This window comes from Aspergillus wentii (genome assembly GCF_001890725.1).
Source record: "Aspergillus wentii DTO 134E9 unplaced genomic scaffold ASPWEscaffold_2, whole genome shotgun sequence".
Lineage (NCBI taxonomy): Eukaryota > Fungi > Ascomycota > Eurotiomycetes > Eurotiales > Aspergillaceae > Aspergillus > Aspergillus wentii.
Genome location: NW_024467833.1, coordinates 4781198 through 4804782, shown reverse-complemented (window position 1 = coordinate 4804782; position 23585 = coordinate 4781198). Strand labels below are relative to the sequence as shown.

The 23585-nt window shown below is 47.1% G+C and overlaps 6 protein-coding genes across 6 annotated transcripts; 2 read left to right on the top strand and 4 right to left on the bottom strand.

Annotated features, from left to right (window-relative positions):
- Nucleotides 1-91: 91 nt before the first annotated feature.
- On the top strand, nt 92-4736 carry ASPWEDRAFT_169700 (uncharacterized protein; the record flags this gene model as incomplete). Its single annotated transcript, XM_040830503.1, has 6 exons — nt 92-219; nt 272-476; nt 539-694; nt 743-822; nt 878-4274; nt 4341-4736. 6 exons carry the CDS (start codon nt 92-94, stop codon nt 4734-4736), a joined length of 4362 nt encoding a protein of 1453 aa, XP_040693552.1.
- A 1215-nt stretch (nt 4737-5951) lies between these two features.
- ASPWEDRAFT_37742 (3-deoxy-7-phosphoheptulonate synthase) lies at nt 5952-7485 on the top strand. Its single transcript, XM_040834749.1, has 4 exons — nt 5952-6141; nt 6203-6257; nt 6337-7242; nt 7298-7485. Exons 1-4 carry the CDS (start codon nt 6136-6138, stop codon nt 7450-7452), a joined length of 1122 nt encoding a protein of 373 aa, XP_040693551.1. The 5' UTR covers nt 5952-6135; the 3' UTR covers nt 7453-7485.
- A 12-nt stretch (nt 7486-7497) lies between these two features.
- Nucleotides 7498-9118, bottom strand: ASPWEDRAFT_37741 (aromatic alcohol reductase). The gene is made up of 4 exons (XM_040834748.1): nt 8686-9118; nt 8614-8630; nt 8175-8561; nt 7498-8098 (listed from the first exon to the last, which is right to left on the bottom strand). Exons 1-4 carry the CDS (start codon nt 8713-8715, stop codon nt 7639-7641), a joined length of 894 nt encoding a protein of 297 aa, XP_040693550.1. The 5' UTR covers nt 8716-9118; the 3' UTR covers nt 7498-7638.
- A 545-nt stretch (nt 9119-9663) lies between these two features.
- ASPWEDRAFT_103055 (F-box protein) lies at nt 9664-11865 on the bottom strand (the record flags this gene model as incomplete). Its single annotated transcript, XM_040827536.1, has 2 exons — nt 9664-11519; nt 11586-11865. 2 exons carry the CDS (start codon nt 11863-11865, stop codon nt 9664-9666), a joined length of 2136 nt encoding a protein of 711 aa, XP_040693549.1.
- A 2967-nt stretch (nt 11866-14832) lies between these two features.
- On the bottom strand, nt 14833-17528 carry ASPWEDRAFT_105675 (putative DUF221 domain protein; the record flags this gene model as incomplete). The annotated part of the gene is made up of 4 exons (XM_040827749.1): nt 14833-15830; nt 15888-17043; nt 17105-17269; nt 17334-17528. The coding sequence occupies 4 exons, from the start codon at nt 17526-17528 to the stop codon at nt 14833-14835; spliced, it is 2514 nt and encodes an 837-aa protein (XP_040693548.1).
- Nucleotides 17529-17944: 416 nt separating this feature from the next.
- ASPWEDRAFT_151359 (putative glycogen debranching enzyme Gdb1) lies at nt 17945-23116 on the bottom strand. Its single transcript, XM_040829600.1, has 3 exons — nt 22630-23116; nt 18254-22574; nt 17945-18189 (listed from the first exon to the last, which is right to left on the bottom strand). The coding sequence occupies exons 1-3, from the start codon at nt 22842-22844 to the stop codon at nt 18121-18123; spliced, it is 4605 nt and encodes a 1534-aa protein (XP_040693547.1). The 5' UTR covers nt 22845-23116; the 3' UTR covers nt 17945-18120.
- Between the last annotated feature and the right edge of the window lie 469 nt (nt 23117-23585).

Sequence of the window (23585 nt, the reverse complement as noted above, 5' to 3'; positions counted from 1 at the left end):
TGAACTCCCAGTGGTTACACCCGGGGCCAGGTTCATATTCGACCGTCTCTCGAGTCCTGGTTGCATCTATCAACTGAAATTCAAGAACGAGATGCCAGGTGCTTCGGATCACGAATGCCCAGACAAGGGCTCTCCAGCATCGAAGACATCCTGCACTTCCGAAGTGCTTAAGCAACTGGAATCTTTAGCCACGAATGCAAGGCCAAGTCAGAAACTCCGGTCAGTGGAAAGTTGAAAGCCGTCTGTGATAGCATGAGCTTACATAGCCCAGCTTCCCAGATCGTCTTGTTGAAGCGTTGCTACGAATCGAGCCCTCCGTCAATACTCGCGATCTTGATGCAATACGTTTAATAATTGAACCGAATTGGAAAAAGACACTGCAGTCATTGAATAACGATTCCTTACGGTGCTTGTCTTATGTTTTACTTTGCTCGTCTGCGCCTGCTGAGCAGGAAAGCGGGCTCTACCTTCTACTGGTATGCTTCCATATCTTTCGGACCTCCTACAGACCATACATCTAAAGTGCTTAAAATATTAGGATGGCAACCAGCATCCCTGGAGTTCAAAACCAGAGGGATCTGGCCCAAAACTTCTCCGATCCAGGAGCAAATCGCTGTCACTCCAAAATCGACTCATTTCAATTTTGCACACATTTTTTATCAATGATGGGAACGATATTGAGCACCGGAGATTGGTAATACCAACATGGACTCTAATGCTGAGTACTACTGACAAATAATAGGCTGGAAAGCTACTGTTAGAACTACTGCTCGAATCCAAGGACCACCTGAGTAGCGAAGTTTTTCATATACAAGAGCTAATGTAAGTCTCTCGTCCTAGCAACCAAGGATGAAAACCTCCACTAACTAATAGTAAGCAATGACGCTTCTGGTGTCCTTTGTAGTGAAACGGATATCATTTTGCGATTTTTCGCCGGGGCTATAATCCGAATTTTACGCCTTTCTGGTGTCGCCAACAGCTTTGGGGCACCGGAAGATGTAACACATGGGTCCACACGACTAGAAGGCCTTGGGAAATTCTCCAAAGACTGGAACGGATATTTTCATCTTTATACTCTTGAGACCGAGTCACAACATACTGGAGCGATGGGCAAGGCTACCCAACCTAAGGTTGACCTAATGAACTCTTACCATACCATTCAAGAGCTCAGAATTTGTGGGAGAGAGCATATCAGGGAGGCTATCCTTACAGCAATGACTCCAGACGCTCTTATATTTATATTCCCTCTCGGCACGGGGCCTGAGCAATTCCAGTATATTGAAATCCCACTTTGGTGTATATCAAAAAGAAAAACCCCTGCTCTGAAGAAAGCTGAGAATAAAAAATCTCAGCTGAGGCTGCATCTCGACATGGAAAGCCATGTCTTAATAAATGGAAGGGCACACCCATCAAATGGATCAGATGTCTACATTACTTCTGACAGTGACTTGACAGCCCTGTGGAAGACCCTCGATACAGGCAGAAAAATAGGCCTGCAAAAGTCAAAAAATAAGAGGTTACCAAGGGGTAAAATATCGTCAATTGTTGTCACATTGTGCACTGGAGACGAAATATCAATGAAGTCTATTCAGTATTGCGAGGAAATCCGTCAGGGAGAGGGAAGATCATCAGAAAACAGCTCGTTTTCAGTGCCTGGTACTATCGAAGATATCAATGAAAATACAGAAACCGTTATTGAAAGCAAAAAGGTAGATAATGAACCAGGTTTAACCTGCGAAAAGCCAGCCGATGATGGAGCTCTAGCAAAAGGCAGCCAGAGAGACGAAGTTATTCAAGGATCCGAAGAAGCTCTTGAACAGCTCTCTGTGAGCAAAGGTGCTTCTGAGCTTCCTTGCAATAGCCGTGAAAGCAAGAGAAACTCTCCTCAGAAAGATAGTCCTTACGCAAGCAATGCATGTATCTCAGCTGAAAAGGCGAGAAACGATGCTCCAGTCTCTGATGCGACAAATTTGGCATCTGTAATACAGATGCAGCATAGCTCATTAAGCGATACAGCCGGTGAAAATGATAAAGCTGGAGCAAAGTCAGAAAAAGGGCCACTCCCTCAAAGGAATGTTGACTCAGTCCAGAGGAAGTCTTCAGGAAATCGCCCAAGGAAAACCAAGTCATCAACAGAACGGAAGGGAAGAACAAGGTTCCTGGACACGCAGGAATCATTGATTTTTCCCCGTTCGAGGCGTCCAAAACGGAAGGTATACACGGTTCACTCCAAGCCCGCTGTTGACTGGGATGAACATCTTCGACCGAGCGATCAAGGCGACGACATGCTAGCCGCTAAAGATCCCGAAGTAACTTCTGTCTCATCTCCATCACCTGGTGAAAGCAGCATATTTGATAAATCATCAAAAAATACCACAAGGAAAAGGAAAGCCAAAGGATGTCAATCAGCCGAAAAAGGTAAGAAGCCAATTAAAAAGAAAAAGACAAACTGCGACCCAAGAAGCGAGGAAGCTGCGAGATCGCCTTTAGTGTCTACTGGGACGAATGCCAGAAATAGAAGAAACAAGGTTAGTGTGAGCGACACCAAGGATGATAACGAGAATGATTTGTCGATGACCCATGGGGATACACATGAGAGTGATAGAGACTATGAAATGGATGATGCTGAGCTCTCACTCGAGTATGCACCTCATCTTGTACTTCTAAATGATGATTCGGCTTCAGTCCTCAAAGAAGACAATTCCCCTTTTCTTCGCGAGACACAGTGTGATTTTCCGAACAGTGGATCTGAAGAAGAGAATCATACTTCGGACGGTCATCGAAAGACTAAAAGGCTGAAGGGTGACACTGAAAGCGATTGGGATGTGGAAGATCAATTGAAAACAGATACCAAGACTCAGGCGCAAGAGGATGCTAAAGCAGGCAGAGGACAAACCGTGGGGGAGAAACTAGCAGCTGCTCTCTGCGAGGGAAACATTCGCCCAGATACTCAGACAGTTCACGGGCATAACGGGGACGATCCCCCCTTAGTTTGTGAGATGTCCCAGGAGAAAATTCCCAGGCTCACTTCATCTATCGAAGATGGTACATGCTTTGCAGGAAATAAATGCGGAGATAAACTGGTTGAAAAAGATGGGGATCATAATACTCCTCGAACGAGATTGGACCTGAAAGAAAATGTGGAATTTCCTGCTATTCCAGAGACTACAGTCTGTGCAGTAAACAGAGACCTCACACATGAAAAGACAGCTCCAAAATCACCAGATGAGAAGAGCAAAAACGATGCCCAAGCCACCGAATTCGAGAGGCTCTCCACGAAGAATAAGAGCAGGACTACTAGTCCTGATTCAATTGGCGAACCAGGGGAAATACAAACTATGTCGACTGCGCCAGTCACCCAGAGCCAGAGCCAGTCCAATATAATTGCTCGTCCTCGTCTTTCGAGCGATGCAAGTCACCGATCAGCCAAGAGTCATAAAGCCATTGATATGGGGAAAGCAAACGACAAGAGCAGCATACTTGGATTGAGCAATAAGGAAAAGGCATACTTGGCTCTCGACCCAGAAAACCCGCTGGTTGAATATGACCGCGAGAAACCCGACAGCGAGAAAATCACAGCCATTTGTCTCTCGAAAGGCTCCCAGGATGAATCAGCTTCTATTTCTGGAAGTTCCCAGTCATCCCCAAAGAGAACTTTAGTGGATGAGAACGGAAGCCCCCGACGCATTTCCCGAAAATACATCCAATATCAAAGTTCAAGCGAGCTTGAAACTGAACTGCGACAGCCTGCACAGTTGGATAAAAGCTTACCGAGGGATGTAATTGAACAAGGCGGCAGCGAGTCTGGGTACGATGGAGATTCTGATGGCAATGATACTGACGAATCTCCCATGATCAAGGATGTTGTCTCAACATTCCGCAGGAAGATTGTTTCTCAATTTGGAGAAGAATCACTAGGGTCTCTAAATACCCGAATTTCACTTACTGGCAACCAGGATATGCCACATTATGCCTTCAGCAAAATGAAGCGTCCTCCATGCTTCGTGGACCGCCTCAGAGCACCCGAAATACCTAACATACCCCAAGCAACAGCAAGAGAATTGGGAGCAAATATCGGAGACAACGACCCTAAAAGCCCTACAACAGTGCCAAGTCAATTTCCATCAATGGAATACCAAGATCCTGTGCAATTGGATCACGGGATGAAAGAAATGAGCAAGCCTGTCCGAGAGAAGCATTACCAGGGAAAATGGCATAGTTCATTGCATATGATTCAAAAAAGCGCACAGGACATTATGAACCAGACCAATGAGGTATGTAAAAGTACATTTGCAAATGATCATACTTGCTGGCTGTTTTGCTAAAGTAGTAATTTGTAGCATCTCATGCGCCACGCAGAAGATGAAAAGAACACAGTCAGCCGAGTCCTGGAAAATTACCGAGAGGGATGTCACCGTGTACTCGACCAATTATTTGAGGCACAGGAGCAAAGAATTGAATTATATCGGCAGCAGATGATAACCGTCAAACAGCACCACGCGGGCCTTTGTCGGGATCTCATTCGTCGGCTTGAGGAAAACGATAAACGGATCCAAGAGAAGGTATTGCACATGGAGAACTCGATGCTTTCCCTTGTAGGAGGAAACGAGCCCCAGTCTGCAGAAGAGCTTTTGGGCAGCTACAGACGGAAAACTTACACGACTGCCAATGGAAATTTTCATATTTCGCATTCTCCAAGTGATGGCTTTGACGAATCATCTTCGACTTCGGGTTGACATTTCTAGCGCATAACATCACGATTTGAAGCTGGTTGAAATGGAGTGCATAAAGGCATCATGATATTATGGAAGGCACTATATTGGAGGTAAATTTGATGCTGTTACGTTTTGATTGCCATTATGCATGTTGTATTAAAATGTCTGCTATTAATCTCATGTTTATTCTACTCTTCGTCATTGCGCTCCTAGCGAATTAACTTAGTTGAAAGCATAGCATACGCTGGAAAGTTACCCCCTCGCTTATGATAGAGGCATCGAATCGTAACCATCAACATCATCTGCATAAGAAATGTTGAATCCTCGCAGGGGTAGCATTCATTGTGATCTGAGCTCTCGGCTCAGTCACTGTAGATGAGCTGGATTTCTGTGATGCAGTACTCGCCAGCTTAAGCTTGAGGTGGCTATCAACGCAGGATATGGCTTCATTGGACATGCATTCTGGGAAATGGTGGTGCCATCACTTGCATATCATAACTTTTGCAATCACATGGAACTCCATACTGAGCAGATGAGCAAGTTTAACAACACAGCAACCTGCAAGTAAAAGCTCTTGCCTATTTTGTATGTGCTGTACCAGGCTGAGATTGACGTTACTGCGAATGCCCAATGTTCAATAGAGTAGGCAATGAATGTGTTTAAGATAGTAAGATTGCGCTCATCGCATGACTGTTCCCGTCATAGACGATATACCAATATTGGACTTTGTCCTACATTCATGCCGAGAGATCTTAATGTGCCTTCGAGATATGGTCGATCGATTGATCGATTTCTGCAGTTGCATGCTTCTGAGTGACGAAGTACGTCGACCCAACTCCTTGCAGCTAGGAAAGAGACACCTGTGTCACTCGAATAGCTGCAGAAGGGGTTATCTTATAGCAAATATTCAGGAAAGTTAACTTCCTGTAATAGCGCGGCAGGAGGTTTTTGAGATACCATCCTGTTGGTTGTGACGAAAGATGCCGATGGGCTTTTGGCAATGATACAGTTATCGCAGTTGCACAAATGGAATCAGAAACAATGCTAGCAAGCTTTACGGCCAGAAATTGGCAGACAGAAAGCTGAATTCAGACTATCACCTCGCTATCGAGAGTGTCGGACCAAGCTCCCTTTGAGTCACATTCCGGGCATTTCTTCACCGAGGCCATCACGTGCCGGATGACCGATGGGGCAGCGATGACTCGTCAACGAGGCCGAGATTCATGGCCACAACCTCTTTTTTTAAGGCAGATCCAATTCTCTTTTTTTTTTTCTTCTTCTCTTCTTCTTTAATCATACAAAAGATACCCCTTTCATCTGATCCTAGAGCTCTCTCCAAGAACCCAAAAAGCTGTTACTTGAAGCAATCTCTATTCCCCTCATCCATTGCCCCTCCGAAATACTTCATCACCCCGCCGCCATGTCTGTGAGTCAAGCTTCAAGTCCGCAACGCAGCTATGACTTCAGGTTCTAATTGTCTCACACAGTTCTTCATTGAGAACCCCAATGTGGGAAATCACAGCCACTTGGAGGATTCAAGAAGTAAGCTTTTTTTTTCTTTTTATCGTGTTCTGTTTCTGGGAGCAAATTTACTAACGGGCATTCTTGCGAACGTGCACAGTTCGAGGATACAACCCTCTGACACCACCCAACCTCCTCCAGCATGAGATCGCCTTGACAGAAAAGTCCAGACAAACGGTCCTGGCAGGCCGTGAAGAGTCCGTTGCTGTTGTTCAGGGCACAGATACCGACAAGCGCCGTCTCATGGTCGTCATCGGACCTTGCTCGATTCACGATCCCGAGATGGCGCTCGAATACTGTGATCGGTTGCTGAAATTGAAGGAAAAGTACCAGGATGATCTGCTGGTTGTTATGCGCTCTTACCTCGAGAAGCCCCGCACCACAGTCGGATGGAAGGGTCTCATCAACGACCCGGATATCGACAACAGCTTCAAGATCAACAAGGGTTTGCGGACTTCCCGCCAACTCTTCGTTGACTTGACCAACAAGGGAATGCCCATTGCCAGTGAGATGCTTGACACCATCTCGCCACAGTTCCTGGCGGACTGCTTGTCCGTTGGCGCTGTTGGTGCTCGCACGACCGAGTCTCAGGTTCACCGTGAACTGGCATCTGGTCTTTCTTTCCCCATTGGCTTCAAGAACGGTACTGATGGTACTTTGGATGTCGCTGTTGACGCCATTGGCTCCGTTAAGCACCCCCACCACTTCCTCTCCGTCACCAAGCCTGGTGTCGCCTCGATTGTCGGCACAGTGGGCAACCCCGATAGCTTCGTCATCCTCCGTGGTGGAAAGAAGGGCACCAACTACGATGCCCAGAGCATCAAGGAAGCCAAGGAGAAGCTTACTGCTAAGGGCCTTCCGGCTCGTGTCATGGTTGACTGCAGCCACGGCAACTCGGAGAAGAACCACAGAAACCAGCCCAAGGTGGCTGCTGTTCTTGGTGAGCAGATTGCAGCGGGTGAAACCGCTATCATGGGTGTCATGATTGAGAGCAACATCCACGAGGGTAAGCCTATCAGGCTCATATATATGTATCAATCCGATGCTAACGTGTATTACAGGCAACCAGAAGGTCCCTGCCGAGGGCAAGGCTGGTCTCAAGTACGGTGTCAGTATCACCGATGCCTGTATCAGCTGGGAAGACACAGAATCCGTGCTCGAGAATCTTGCACAGGCTGTTCGTGCCCGGAGACAATTGCTGAACGGCACCAACTAAACATATTTATTCCTTTTTTGATACTTTTTTTTTTATTTTAACCAGAGCCATTTATGGGTTGGCAGGTGTTTTGTTTTCGGGATTCCAAAACGGCCGGATCTTTTATTATGCCCGGAAAAGTTATACTACTGGGAATAACCAAATAAAAATAATCTCAATTTGAAATTACTATTGTGCCCAAGAAGCCTAGGCCGCCAATACCCTGCGGAGAGTTGCCTCCAAATCCTCCTTATCCGGCAATTCGAGAAGCTCATTCGATGTAACCCCCCTAATGTCCCAGTCATTGCCAGTCGCCGAGTCAAAAATAACATCCTGGATCAGCGCTCCCACGCGACTGAAGTCATTGTTCTTCAGTTTCTCCCGCGCATCCTTTGTAAGTTCCTCAAAGCTGATCGTCTCAACCTTCCACTCCTTGCCCGTGATTCTCTCCACCTCAGCAAGAAGCGCATCCTGCGAGACGGTAAAAGACCGAACGTAGAGGAGCTTGTTCGCGGTCTTGGGAGCGATAGATGGCGCAAGAGCCTGCGCTACAGCCCTACCAATGAAGTCGAGATTGCTCGCCGAAAAGGTATTGGCTCTATATTTCGGATCGAACGAAGCTGTGTTGGAGCTAATATCAAAGCCCAGGAATCCGCGTTGGAAGGTTCTTGAAATCCAATTCAAGTCAGTTGCTGCTTGCGAACGAAAAGAAAAAAACGTATCAAAGATATCATCGTCCATACCCATCGAAAAACGGCCCAGTCGCAAAAGCCGTCCACTCAATCTTCCCATCCAAGTACTCCCTCACATCCTGCTTCAGCTTGAAGCCCGGAAACCGGTCGACAGTACCGGGGTAAGTGGTATCGACACCGAACTCCGCCGGAACAAATCTCTTGACGCCCGCTTCGACAGCCGCATCGATGATCTTGATCTGCTCGGGTGTAGCTGGTGTTGCGATGGCAGAGACGACGACATCCTGGCCCTTGAGCGCGTCTACGAGGGTAGCGTGGTTGTTATAGTCGACTTTGGTGGTTGTGGCGCCGGAGGGAGCAGTAGAGGATTGTTCGCGGGTGAGGACGGTGACGGTGTAGTTGTGTGGGGAGGTGATGAGGGCGTTGACGATGGGTTTTCTGGTCGAGTTAGTTTTGATGGGTATCCAAGGGGTGAGTTTTTGTTTCGTACCCGATGAGTCCAGAGCCCTGAAGAATGTCAGCGTTGGCATGGTGGAATCAGATAGTGATCAAGTAGGCTTACCCCGACAACTGCGATGTTCTTGAATGCCATTATGCAAGCTGTATATTGCTGCTGATATAATAAGTAGGAGGTAATCTATATTATAAATTCATTGACTCTGGGTCTCTCGCTGTTTAAAACATTCAAATACACCCTAGAGCATCCCCGCATTTCAAAGACATGGGAAATATCGCGACAAAAGCACGTCAGACATTAGGAGTCTGTCCAACACTCGTAATTCTGAGGGTGAATGTCGTGCAGGGATGGAGATGTTATTATTAATGATGATTAATAGATAGACGGTTTGAAGCTAGACCATAGTTGGATAGCAAGCACTACTTGATATGGACATCTTGAGGTTGAATATACCGCATCCAATGGTATACTCTATCTAATAGTTATCATATCAAAACAATTCCACCACATGGACAAGATATACACTTCATAATAATTCTTTTCTCTAAAATAATCAAATATACCTTTGACTTAACCATGGGTTGTCTATTTCATACTTACCCCTCATCGAGTCACAAGATCTTCACAATGCCCCTGTTGGTTGTCGTCATCATCGATCATCTAGGCCCATTCAATTAATATGAGGATATCCTTGTAGAATATGACAATCACTATCGCTGGATCCAGGCCACGCCACAGATGCGATTTCGCCACCTCCGCATGGGGCATTCCGGAAGCAGAGATAACGTCGGTGGGATGATATGTTGATCTGGATAAATTATGTGCATATTATATGAAGTAAGTGACTGTTAGATCATTGTCTTAGAATCGTATAACAATTTTCAGTTGGCTAAGATACATTCATTATCATCAATAGGGCATTAAATATCAGAATCATTATTCAAACCCATACATCCCAATCCATAACATCATCAATATCATCAATATCCTGTTCGTATTCCAATATTTGCAATGAAAGAAATATCAGTAACCCATGCACCACCCACGCTGTAGCACCAGAGTATAGTGAATGAATGCCACCTGCTAAGCACAACTATTTTCAACCCATCTTCCTTCACGACAACCAAGTTCAGGCACTTTGAAGTCAACAATGCATGCAGTGAGAGAGGGACGTCGTTTCGCTGATGCGTTGGCTAGCTGTATATCGCCTCTGGAGAAGACTGATGGATCAAACCTATTCAGCAACGTGTTATGGAAAGGGTAGGCGGCCGAATGCTTCCCAACGAAGGTTTCGCGCTCTTCAAATTGCTTTCGTTTGCGACTTGATTGTGGCGTTAGAAGACCTGGCTCAGTGCGGTCAACCAGCTGTGCAGAGGCAACACTACCGTCGGTGTCGATGACCAAAGACTTGCAGGGGATATCAGATGCACGTTGAGTGGTGGTAGTGAAGGTGTCGATGTCAATTATGTTTGTTTTCCCAGACGCCCCAAATGCCCAAACACGAGCTCCTCCGTAGGATGATTGAAGAGAAAGTTCGACAACATTCTCCATCCGTCCGATTTCCTTGCCGTATATCTTGAACGGCCACATCATGGCTGTGGGTCGGTAGCTCACACTGAGAAGAAACTCCCAGTCTCCATTCTGGTTCTGGACCAGGCTTTCGCGGCGTGTTCGTGATCTATCCCCATCAAGGAACCAATCTCTAGCTATATCACTATCGCCCATCACGCCATCACCCTGTCTTTCACGCTCTTTTCGGATCACATTGAAAACATCGAGAGGCACAGAATACAGGATAAGTCTATCCTGGTAGGCGGCCACAATGCGCAATCCCCAGCTGAGGTCTGAGCCCACTGCGAAAACAGTAGGAACCAACGCCTCTTTGATGCCATCAGATGTATACTTTCCGTATGGTGGAACACAGATAAGCGCACGCGTCAAGCTAGTTGGCCCACCAATAGGAGAGTCAGATCCAATGCAGAGCAACCCCGTACGAGGTTCAATGAATAAAAGATGTAAACCATCATTGATAGGAATAGCTCGGTAGTGATGACAGTGCGTAGCTTTCACAAGGCTCACGTTGCCATTCTCCCCTGGAGTCCAACGAGTTAATGAGCGGGTACCGGCCATATGGTGCAATTGACATATCGGTCGACTTTCTCCGTACAAGGGAATATGGCACTGACATCCTGGCATGCCAGGACCGGCCAGGGACGAGACAAGTCGCAGCTCCATGGGAGTTTCTGTTCGGTTTGGTAGGAAGTGTAAAACCTCTGATGGCTGTGACATTGGGAAATGCTTCCGGCAATCTTGCTTGGTGCTCTCATCCACCCAATGTAGCTCGATACCGGTCCCACAGCCAAAGGCCACGCATCGACGGCCTGGACAAATCGATACGCTGCGCGGAGGATCATCCGGTGAACAGAGGTTGATGAAGTAATGTCGTGAGGCGGGATTTAACAGATGCATTTGGTTTTGCATAGAATTGTAACCGTTCTTGGTTGTATCGCATCCCGGGGTGTTGTCATTGGTAGAGACAAGATCGCAGACCATTCCTACGCGATTTCGTAGCAATACAGCAACGACGAGCTTTGGTGTGCTTGTGTCGATAGTCGCGGACAGTACTTCGATAGGACAAGGAATGCTCGCTAAAAGGGTAATGTCCGTGTCAGCCATGTCGTTCAAGGACACCGGGATTGAATTCCCAGATTTCCTAGTCCGAAGGTGATAAACATAGACCACGCGACCCGACGTTACGAGCAAGTAATTGCCACAATTGCTGACGCTGAACTTGGTCATGGCTGTAGGAGCTGGATGAAACAAAGGCCCACGATGCCTTGGGGTTAGTTTTCCTTGTGACAGCTTGGAAAAGTCGATAACACTCGTAGTCAGAAACCCCCGTCGTTCGACATTAATTTTTCGACCGGATAAAATGCACTCTGTAGCAAATCGCCTGCTCATCCTCCACACCACGCTATGATCCTCGTAATCCGAGACAGGAGGACGCTGCATTTGGCAATCCCGTTGCCAGACATCCCACCAGCCAGCTCGCTTCAGCATGCTTTCTAATAAGTCTTGATTCAAGCTGACGCGCATCCATTGAGAGCATGTTCGCCGGGCATTATCGAAATCTCGAGGACTCAGCATGCAGAATATTTGGAACAAGATTTCGGAAGGGGCGGTGTTTGCTGCCGAGGGGCCGAGTGGTGCAGTCTTGACGGCTCGAGGTCGAGACTCTCGTCCACATAATCTCTCAGTTACTGAACGAGAGATTGCAGGGACCATTTCAAACTTCGACTTTGACATTTCCGAGTCACTTGCCTCATGTTCAGAATCCAATTGTGCCTTAAATTGTGACCAAAGAGCGTCGGATGGAAAGCCAGCAGTGCTCGATCCTTCTGAAGCTTCGGATTCCGAGTCGCTAATTGCGGCAGATTCCCAGTTGAAGTCTTTCTCAAATGTGCAACCGAAGCCAGCTTCGGCTGAAGTCCACAAAGATGGCATCATGAGCCAGAAAATATGGTTATCTGGTATAATATCGGAACATGCACCAGAGTGTCGATATGGACAATTTTTCTTCGGCTGGTATTAATTCGGCGAAATATATATATATATACGTATATATAATAACGGTGGTAAGAGAATTGAATGTAGGATTTACCACTGTTGTAGAGTCTCAGATAATTTCGAGGCGACAATGACAAAATGGATGAAAGAAGACAATTCCTTGTGGAGTCGTGATTGACGTGATAGACGGTGGGCCAGACTGTTGAAGAACGATCGTGCGGAGAAGGCGTTACGATTGCTCCATAAAAAATCCACTCGCGAATATCCTAACAGATCCTGCTTGACACCAGCGGTAAGCCTGCAGCACTGAACAAGATCTAATCACAAGGCTATGCTATCGCAACTGTGCGTCCGCAGGATAATATAATAATTTCAATGTCCAATTTTAACAACAATAGACCAAACACATAGTGTTGCCGGGCTGGGACAAATCAAGGTCGAAAGACAATGTAAGGGGATGAATAGATGTCTTTGAGGCTTCAAAAACTGGAACTGTAGGGGGAGAAAGGAGGGATAAAATACTTCCCACTGGGTAAGGAGATGTTTCAGAGGATACGAAAAGTCAAAACCAAAAAAAAAAAAAAAAAAAAAGAGGGATTTCAAACGCATCTGCAACCTGCGAACCCTTATTATAGATGCAGCCGTTTTTTATTGAACTAGTACTATTTGCCTTTGCGGACCACGGGAAGCATGGGCATATTCCCGTTCTGACGTCGACACGCAGTCCTGCGGCCAGGGGGACGATGGATCGCCTCCATAGTCCATACCAGGAATGGGTGGAAACGATTTCGAACGTCAAAGAACGAGCGAAAGTCGGAGTAGTGGAGCCCATTTTTCTGACGATCCACACGGGATGTCTGTCATGGTGTACTCCTCATGTACTAGTCAAAGCTATCTGGTGGTGATATGGCCAGGATGAGGAGAATTCTTCGTGATTCTGCGTATTTAGCGTTCGCTCATCGCTTTACTAGCCAGTCCCAAAGCATGCCCATCACCACCTCGTTGTCGAATCGCGTCCCATGGTAGGTCTGCGAGTGTGAGCCCCGGTGGGTGCCGGCGATCCAACGTTGGCAACCGACAGGCCCTTGGGCGGAGATTGGACGGTGTTGGATGGCGTTGGGGGGACCCAGCGATGAACCCCAGGAATGGGGGGCAAAAAACCTAAGAGCAACAGAAGATCGTGAGCGGGTCTGATTCATCCAGAGAGAGGGGGAGGGGAGACGATAATCCATCGCACTTACTCCGTAGACGTGGCATGTTTGATGCAAAGGCCAGAGAGAGACTTACAGCGGTGATAGATTTGATGTGGGATGAGACAGTCGTAGAACTTCCGCTGGAATGCTTCGATGAATCCCTGGTTCAGTGGAAGAACACGGATTGAGGACGTCGTTTGACGCCAGGAAGAGGGAACAAGAAGATAACCGAGGAATGCCAGGCAAAAGACGGTCGGTCTGAGATGTTTTTTATCATCACACCTTCTGGTTGCAGTCCAAGCTTGCTCCTGTGCTGGTTTTGATGATTTGTGAAGATGAAGCCGAGAGAGAGAGAGAGAGAGTACTATCCTCCAGTCTTGTCTCGACAACCACGTGCACTACGATGCATCGCCATACAGCTTCATCCACCACAGTCAAACCATCCAAACTCGATCTTACTGATGAAAAATAAAATAAAATAGTAACAATAATTACCAAGGAGTATATTCTACACCGCCAGTCCAACATTGCCATTAATGCACAGCTAATGCCGCACTACCGCATGAACCTGTCATGCACAGCTGAGGAATGCGAAAGAGAGAGAGAAGAAGCCAATCCAACCAACGTGGAAACTTGGCTATCTGAGTTCTGAACACGGACTCGTGGATATCTCCGTTGAGGAACCCCGAGGAATGTGACTGCTCTCATCTTGTCAAACCCTATCGATCTAGCCGACAAAGAGGAGAATTTTCTCGATTGCCTTCTCCATACCGCACAACATTCCCTACTGGAGAGATAATTAGCGCTCGGTGTGGCTCCGTAAAAACAGGACAATTGCCTCTCTGATGACTGCAAGTGATGGAGAAGAGGCCCAGTCGAGTTCCATCGACATGGCGAAGAACAGAAGAATACGGGAAATTGGCCCAGCCGTCTTGTTTTACATTGCGCTCTCTGGTATGTTGTTGTTTTATAATCAAGTCGAGTTTAATTGACGAGATCAGCGTTGGGCCTGTTTGCTGTTCTTCCCTTACATCGCGACCTGCACTCGTTTGGGTTGTCTCAGTTGCCTCGAAAGGGATCTACATCGTAATAACATAGGTAAATTAAGATTATATAGCGAGTGACTACTAAACAATACCAAAGTCACAAATTAAACACGATAGTCTATCTTCTATCCCTCAAGTCAAGGTGCTCGCAATGGGTGCGTGACATGAAAAAATATAAACGATTGTAAAAGGAAATAGTAATAAACCAAAGTGAGCGAGGTCATATTCAGGCAAAAGGAAAAAATCATCATGACGTTTCGAAGTCGTATCGGAGTCGTATATCACGAATAGTGCTCTGTAGTGTGACCAGCATAAATGCTGCTGATAGGGGGAATCAAAGATACTGCATAATTAAATATAATCAACGGAGGTCAAACAGCGATTAATGTTAACATAGAAAGTCCTCTGAGGCTAGAAGATATCGTTCGGATCTTGCAAGCAAAGCATCAAACGGATAGATCGTTAGATTCGTGGTGCGTCTCAAATTCATTCTGTAGGTGTTCGTGAGACGCAGGATGCCTCGGGAGCCATGCATCATCAAGCGGCAAGATCAGACTTGGATTGACATACTTCTTCAATCTCAACTGAAGTTCTTGTCCCCCGATCAGGATGGGAAAGGCATCGCGATGGAGGGCAGATGGAGGGGAAAGAACCGACGATGGTGACGTGGAAACATCAGCCCCGCCAGACCGACTCCGATCGATGCTCTTCAACGCAATGAATTTCGTCAACGGCTCATATGTTTGGGAGAAGAAGTAGGTAAACCACACCGTCGCAGCGAGCAGGGGCACCAGAAGCAAAGAGAATAGGATGGCTTTGCGCAAGGCCAGGACGCCAATCATCGCTAGTTGGAAGAGCATCAAACCCACGAAGAACCGATTGCAGATCATTGGCCAAGCGCGTCCGGTGGAGTGCTGTTGGTGATCCATTGCGTACAGGAGTTGATACTTATAGACGAACTTAGCCACGATAAAGTAGACCAATCCGAAAAAGCAGATAAGCCAAGAGCTGGGGAAGATGCTGTACACAACACAGATGATCAGAACAAGGATAGTCTGTGGGATGGAATGTCCGTAGCTGAATGTCGGCGGATTCGAAAGTTCAGAATAATCCCGAGGTGTCCTGGCCCAAAGATAGTTGATTGGATACATTGCGACACTCCCAAACTCAAGGAGTCGGAAGGGAAACAATCCAACTCCCTGCAAAACGATGAGGTTGATGTAGAACGGGGACAAGCCCTCCAAGGACTGGGCCAACGCACGCGCAATGGTGGTTGTGTCTTTGAATGCGTCCTGAAGATTTTGCCAGAGACCATAGAAATTCGTTGCCGTTCCAAAGACAGTGAAAAGTAGGAAGAGGTTGAAGAACGAGAAGAAGAAGTTCTTGGATATAACCGATAGCTCGACATCACCCCGCGACATCATACCCTGCAGATTCGAAAGCCCTAGAGATATTAGCATACCGATGTAACAGACCAAAAAGAAGAAAACAGGAGCCTTACAGGTATACAGATGGGGAACAACAACGGTTAACAGCGAGATAACCAAGGTCGGGAGACCAGTCTGAACCAGTGATTTCGCAATAGGGTTTCGATATAAGGCATCAGCCAGCGCCGGGAACGCTTTATGAATGGTTTCCAGTTCCAGTAGGGATGCGAAAGGAATCAAAAGAACCGACCAGAAGATGGTCAAGAACGCAATGGCTCCTGTGATAAGCCAGGACTGCATCATCCGTCTGGAGCGCGGTACATATGTGTTTTTCCAAATAATATCTGCTGGGGCTGGTGCAAGCCTAGCCAGAAGCTGCATGGGGTGAGGATCGAGAACCGCTTGCACAACCATTTGGGCCGCTGCAAGAGACTCCATAGTCACAAAGGCGAGATTCGTTGGCGGATACTCCTTCTGACGTGCGTTCTCGATCTTTTCGTCAATTCTTCGCAGCTTCTCTTCGTAATAGTCGATCATATCGACAGTTTTATATCGCAAGCGCAATGGCCCATACCATAAACGTATCGTAGGCCGTCGTCGAGCATAGTCAGCCACATGGTCTCGATCGCTCTCTGAAAGAAGCTGCGACTGCTCATCATAGGATCTCAAACTAGCACCGCATGGTTGTGGTCGGGTCATAGGCAGGTTATTACCATCCCCTTTCGATCTCTTGTATTCCACATGTCTAGTCCACGCCCATTCGAGGTTCCGCAAAACTTTTAGTCGCTCATCAATCAAAATATCGAGCTCCTGCCAGACACGGCATAGAGTGACGCTTTCAACCTTTCCAACCTGCAGACCTTCCATGAATTCCTTGATCTTCTCTTCGGATTTCAGATCATCAGGTATCCCAGACAAGCGAATGGTTCGATCTGTAGTACTGGTCTGACTTCCAAGATACCTCTGTCGGGTGCGGATGACAACCGTCGTCTCTTGTAGGAGAAGGTAGATAGCCAGTCCACTGAATATGTACGTGAAAATCACATACATCGACAGGTAATTCGGGTCCGACATAAGGTCCTTATTCTGATCTTCATTGCCGGTACTGCTTTTTGGTACCGGAATCCCTAAATCACGGATGTACGCATAATGCACCGGGAGAATGATGACCGCGGCGAAGACGAATACAGCCGATAAAAATCGAATCGCGAACTGAAGAAACGACAGCAACTAAGACAACCAAGCCTGGTTAGAATGAATATCATGGACACCTTGGGGCCTCTAAACTCACAAAGTATGCATCCAACCCCGCAGATTCCAACACCTCCTCATCGGTAATTCGATATAAAACTGGCATCCATCCAAAGAAGCTGTCGGGGAGTTCCGGCAATTGTTTGGCGACCCGACGTTGGTGCCGCCGTGCGGCATACAGCTCAGCCCATTTTGGCCGTAGAACCTATAGCACGCCACCGTAAGTACAATTCCCTCAATAGACAAAATTTGAGGACGGAAAAACTTACACAAAATGAAAGGAATGCTCCCAGTCCCAATGCAAAGCTGATGACAAACTGCGTGTACAAATCACGTTGACCCTTCCTAGGGTCAACCAAATCCGGTCGGTGCGGATGCGTTGGCGTGGGCTTGCCGGTTTCATCGACCATCACGGCCGTCGCGACGGTCAACATCGCCGCCGCGGCGGATTCCGTGAAGGACATGACGGGGATATTTGAAGGAAATCAGGGTACTGAGTATCTCTGAATAGAGTCCTTCTTGAATCAATGCATATGCACGCGGGGCTCTCCGTCAATCCGTGTCGACGAGGGACAAACAAAAACTGACGTCAGGGGGGAATCGAGTCACACGCGATGTCGGAATCCTGAGGAAACAGATATAGTCGCAAGAAGAACAAGGGTTAAACACTCGAAAGCAAAAGAAGCTCCTCCAAGGCTTGGAGGGTATCAAAATGAAAAAACCAACCCTGCTCGCGTTGGGTTCATGTACATGGCTACAAGCTCATCGATCGCCCGAAATAAACTTCGATAGCCGCTTGCGATGAGTTGTGCATTATGCTGAGTCAGCGCTATATTTATGCCTTCATAACTAGGAACCACTTCGTCTGGACTTTGGAGCTGGTAAAGAAATACAGTTCATTTTCGGTTCATACTATGGATTATATTGACATTGATAGATGCTATAATGGAAGTGATATGTATTAAGTAGTGATGCTATATATGCGGTCCGGTTCTCGGAAATATGTATATTTATCATCGTCCACGTTCATCTCTCCATAAAGAGCAGCATAATATTCTAGGAGAGCTTCGAAGCATCGTAATAAACATCAAGCAGACATCCTGCTGACCATGCTTGAGTTGGTGACTGTTAATTGAGATAGTATTAGTTTCTCGCCCAAAGAATATGATCGGAGGGGAAGATAGCATACCGAGTCGGCACAGTGTTCCCCATTCTTATTAGATAGTTCTGTTAGTCCCTTCCAAGGACTCTCCCTCAGAGCCTTCTTACATCCCTCCAGTCGTCGCGTAACTTGCTGGAAAGCCTCCGTTCGTTCCTCTGCAGTTTTCCGGCGGAAAAGATCAAAGTGTAGGAATGCGCGTAGGAAGTACCCTCGTTGCCACACCCATTCAGGACCCTGGTGGTAGTTTCTACCCTTGGAGGTAGAAAAGTCAGTTGAATCTTCCGAGTTATTGTAATAAGGCCGGTAATTTAAATCCGACGGGTCAAGAGTAGCGATGCCAACAGGGCCGAGAAGAGCGGTATCCGCAGTAGCGAGAGCGGCCAGCGCATTGGAGGGGGTAAATAGATCTGGTGAGACTGCCATAGCGATCGGGAAATTGGCCCGGAGTTGATAATCTTCGTATGGCTTCCCAGACTTGTACAAGTCCTTATAGATGCCTCGACGGTTGACAATTTTGGCGTCAACCTCGTACTGAGCGTCATCACTAGGGTTCAGAGGCACAAAGTAGCAGCGTTCGAAGTTGTCTTTGATCTTAGTAGCCCAGTCTTTGAATGTGACAGATTTCCCGCCTTCAATGTCAACGCCCTGGTTTTGATAAACCCCGGCTTCGTGTAGTCGGGCAACCCATGTCAGCGTACTGTATACAAGACCTGTGATTTCAATAGCCGCGCCATCTCGTGGTGTTCCAGGAACGCCTTTGTTTCCGGCTTTCTCACTTTCCCCCATCTTATCCTGCCAGGTTCCACAATTGGATTGGCTGCCGCCGAATATGAGTCCAGTCTCCCAGTCAACCTTGACATCTATTTGAAAGCCTTCCGGCCTCATTTGCACGTCAAGGTCAGATCCCGCGTTGTACTCTTGGAATGACAACCCATTGGCATGTCGTTGAACGACCTCCTGGATTATTTCCGCAATGGTCGAAGATTTCGAGTATGCTCGGGGGTCATCAAATGGAAACCAAGTATCATCATAAGGCAAAAATCTTCTCGGAACTTTCTCGTTCAAAAGCTGGATTCCGTTGGGAACCATCTCCGTGTAGTCTTGAATGGCTTGGAGGAGGAACCAAACAGAGTCCCGAGAGTTGTAACGGGGTAGTTTTCCACTGCTCAATAGATTAGGAATCATACCATGTTTGAGTACGCTCGCAAATGCAAGGATATGCTCCTTCGCATCATCGAAACGACCGGTACATAAGAACAATCCACGGAGGGAGATAAAGACATCACGGCCCCAACATCTTGCCCAATCCGTTGCAAAGTGAGGCAGACCGGCCGCAAGACTCGGAACTTTCTTAGTCGGCCATAGAGATGCAGAGTTCACATATCCAGTTTGCTGCACACTGACCATAGCCAACTGATGGATGAATTCTTGGCCATGTTGTATATTGCTTCCAAGCAAATGAATGCTGCGTTTCCAAGCGGCATTGTAAGCAACCTGAACAATGGTAGCAAAGTACCTGGGTAGAAGAAAGCTGGGTAGGTCTCGAACTGCCTGAAACTTTTCCTGGAGCCACATAGCAGGTTTGTTAAGAGCAACATAACCTTCCTTTTGCGCCACCTTCTCCATGCGCCCTATGATGTAATCCAAGGCCCACTGACCTTGCCGAAGATGGTCACAGAGTGGATGCCCTAACTTGTTATACCTGATGACGTTTTCGAGAACGCTCCACCATCCTTGCAGACCAGCGTAGACCAAGGGGCCATAGTTGGGAATATTGTATACTCCATCCTGTCCATCGCTCGAGTCCTTTTCTTCTGCGTCACAGCGGTATAGAGCGAAGTTCAAGTCTATCAAACTGAGACCAGAAAAAGCTTCATCTGCACCCTGTTTGATATAGTTGTCAAGCCCTTCTGAACGTTCAGCCCCCGGGATCCACGTCTCTAAAAGTGCAATGGCCCCTGGAACAAACGTATCCAACACGGAGATTATCGTGTTGTTGCCATGTTCCTCGACTGTAATACCTTCAAGTTCACTGACACGGCTGGGGAGTCCCTTGAGGTACTGCTTGTCTGCCAAAGTTTCGGCTCTAGTGTCATCGTCGGCATCAACAGATAAAACCCATGTTCCAATCTGCTTGGCACGAGTACCAGTGATGTGTGTGGGTGGCAAAGAAGCATTGCTGTCTTGACAGCCTGGGTATGCTGTATGCGCTATCAAGAAGATCCCCTTTCTTGTTTTGGGGTGCACTCTATGCACAGTGATGAACTCACCGTCATGATGAACATGGGTCTCATCGTACCCATCAACTCCCATCATGGTGTGAAGCTCGTTCAAAAGCTTTTTGATGCTGCCGATACCACCTTCACCAGGTCCCACTTGTAGATCCTCGGTTTCGGAAAACTTCGAAAGGTAGGGCCTCGTCTCATGGACGAGATCTACGATTTTTGGATATATCTCATCGTAACCCATTACACTCCCAATCGCTGAAGCACACATAGAGACAAGAGCAGCATTTGGTAAAGTGTCCTTAGCATCTCGCTTTTGTGCTGGCATTTCATTATCATGGGTACAGTCCATGAAAAGTGCTTGTACTGGGGTTGGGCGGATGTGGGAAATGATTTGCTTTCCTTCCCCAGCATTTGCGGAGGCAATAGCATGACTACTACCAGCCGATGGCAAGTCCATATCGAAGCTGCCGATAGGCCGTCCTCCATGGCGATGGACTAGCCGACTTAGCTCTCCAGTGCTCCATGCTTGCATAGCCTCACGAATCAGTGCATTGATACCAAGGCGTTTGACAAATACATAGTCTGCTTCCTCAGAACCTGTAAAAAGCTCCGCGAAGATGGTGAGATTTGGACGAACTTTTCGTGCTTCGTCTAGCAGGTATTCTGCAACCGGAAGTGGCGTGGAGTGGCAGTTGTCAATTCGAAATCCGGAAAAGTACTTTGCCATGAGGCGGGTGTATTTCGTCATGAAATTCCAGAGGAAAGGGCTGTCCTCGAGACCGGAACCGTATCTGAGCTTAACACAATCACCCCAGACAATGACCTCTCGACGCAAATAAGCCTTGGAATCAGGCCCCGCGTTGTCCCGCATTGCATCAGCGTTCCATATCCAGCCATTGTTTGCAAGAGCCAGCGCTTTTGGATTATGCTTTTTGGTAATGTCGTTAAGAGGAAGTCTCGTGAAGTAGGACTCAATCAGAGGATTCTCGTCCGTGACGGGACCGAGCTTCGGGCCATGGCCATCAAGTCGGAGGTATTTGATACGGTTGAAAAGCTGGTCCATGATGACAGAAACATCTGCATCGTATTCCTGGTAAAATGTCACGTTCACATCGTCAAATATCTTTGATAAGGTTTTCTCGGCTGAGGCCACATTGGAATCCTCATAAGGGCCAAATAGAGCAGTCAAAATTGCCGCGCCTATTGAGGGATCTACCGCGCGGTCGAATCTCCCTAAGACCTGCTTGGTTGGAACTGCCTTCTCATGGATAAAAATTGCTTGTTCTTCTGGAGTCCAGCTGTCATAGCTCTCGAGGTAAAATTGAGACCAGGGTTCACTGTTGAGATCAATAGTTCCACTTGCTTTCCACTGATTGATGATCTGCGTAATATCTCCCTTGACATCAATAGCGTAGAATTCCCAAAGTTTGAGACCGTCCATCACCCGTGTTTGAATTTCATTGGTGACAGTAAGTAAATCGTCGGCTGATTTGAATTCCGTTGGTAGCCCGAGACTGTGGAGGTCTTGTCCAAATTTCAGTAAAGCAGTGTCGAGCTCTAACGCGGCTTCAAGCCAAGGTGCAGTCTCAACACTATAACCAGATTCCGGGTGCTCTTCTAGCCATTTGCTGTTATTAGCAGTGTGGTTCCAAACGACGTCGGTCAGAGAAAGAAGTTCGTATTCCTTTTCCATTTTCGAAACCATTTCAGCAACGTCTGCCTCTCCGCGTGGGAATGAATCAGGATCAAAGCTCAGCTGGTCGAAAATGCTATAGGGGGAGTTTGAAGAACCGCGCTTCATGAGGGGTGTGAAGTGAACCATGTTGTAATTGCGTTGGCTGATACCATTAAGATGCTTGTTCCAGTCGTTTGGGTAACTACCCATGAATTTGGAGAGCATGGAGAATATAGAAAGAGCATTTATTGGCAGATCCTTTCCCTGAAGAGTCAACCTGGGTGCAACATCAATGTAGTGAGTCGGTGTCTGAGTTGGTTCAGGCGAGGAAACAGGGGAGACGGCAAAATCGGGGAGCGGAGAAAACGTGGTATAGAATGCAAATGATCCGGGGGAGTTAATTGGTATATCAATCTGAATGTTCTTATTGAAGTCTGGTTGTAGCCTGTAACTGTGTTAATGACGAATCCCAGTTTAATTTGATTTGATTATGGTCTCACCCAAAGCTTCGAAACACGGCGCGATTGAAAGGCATGCCATCTTCAGGAATATTCACCCATAGGCTCCCCCCTCTGCAGATAGAGCTACTTCCCTCAATGATGAAGCGAAGGACATACACAGGATCAGTTGGCGGGGGAAGATAGACATATCCTCCAGGCACATCTGGAGAGCCATTGTCCTTCAATGGGAGCAGATAAACCTGACGAGAACCCATGGTGCCCGAATGTGTCAGGACAGCCAACGGGTAGTTAGAAGCTGTAAGCGTTACTCAGACTGTCGTTGGGTGTTGAATCGCCTATCTGACGATCAAGTTTTGCGAAGCTCTGAGTCTCGTCGCGTCGGTTGAGTCAAAACGCAGCGAAACGAAATCATCAACCTTGCAAACGACATCCAAACGGCCAGAGACCGGACTTTTAACACGAGAAAAATGACGAGGGATCAACAAGGATTTTATCAGGTTTTCCTGTTCCTGGAGCGACCTGGACGCCTCACGAACCCCGCGGAGGGTAGTCTGACATCATGCACTGCCGTAGCGGGGAAGAGAGCCTGGAACGTCGTCGGCCAGCAACACGGACCCGAGACTTTTGGCTGGGCAGCCACACGTGTACAACTAGTGGAAGAGAAGCTATTGTCGGAGTTACATGGCTGGCCTAAATAAGAATAGTAAAATAATAGTAAAAAGCAACAACAGCAAATGGTTGTTTGTTTTGTCATTTCGCTCTATGGTAATCATTTTTTTATGCACATCAGATTCATGACCAAATACCTACCGAAAGACCCAAAAAAAGAAAAATCATAAAAAAGGAAATCCACCGCTCTATAAATCTATAACCTGGAGTTCACGCTTTGAGATCCGACCGCGGAATTTCCGTTCCCATTCCCATCATGAGAGCTTGACGATGAAGAGACGGGTTTTCTAAAATCAAAGAAAAGGGAAGGAAAACCGAAATTAATA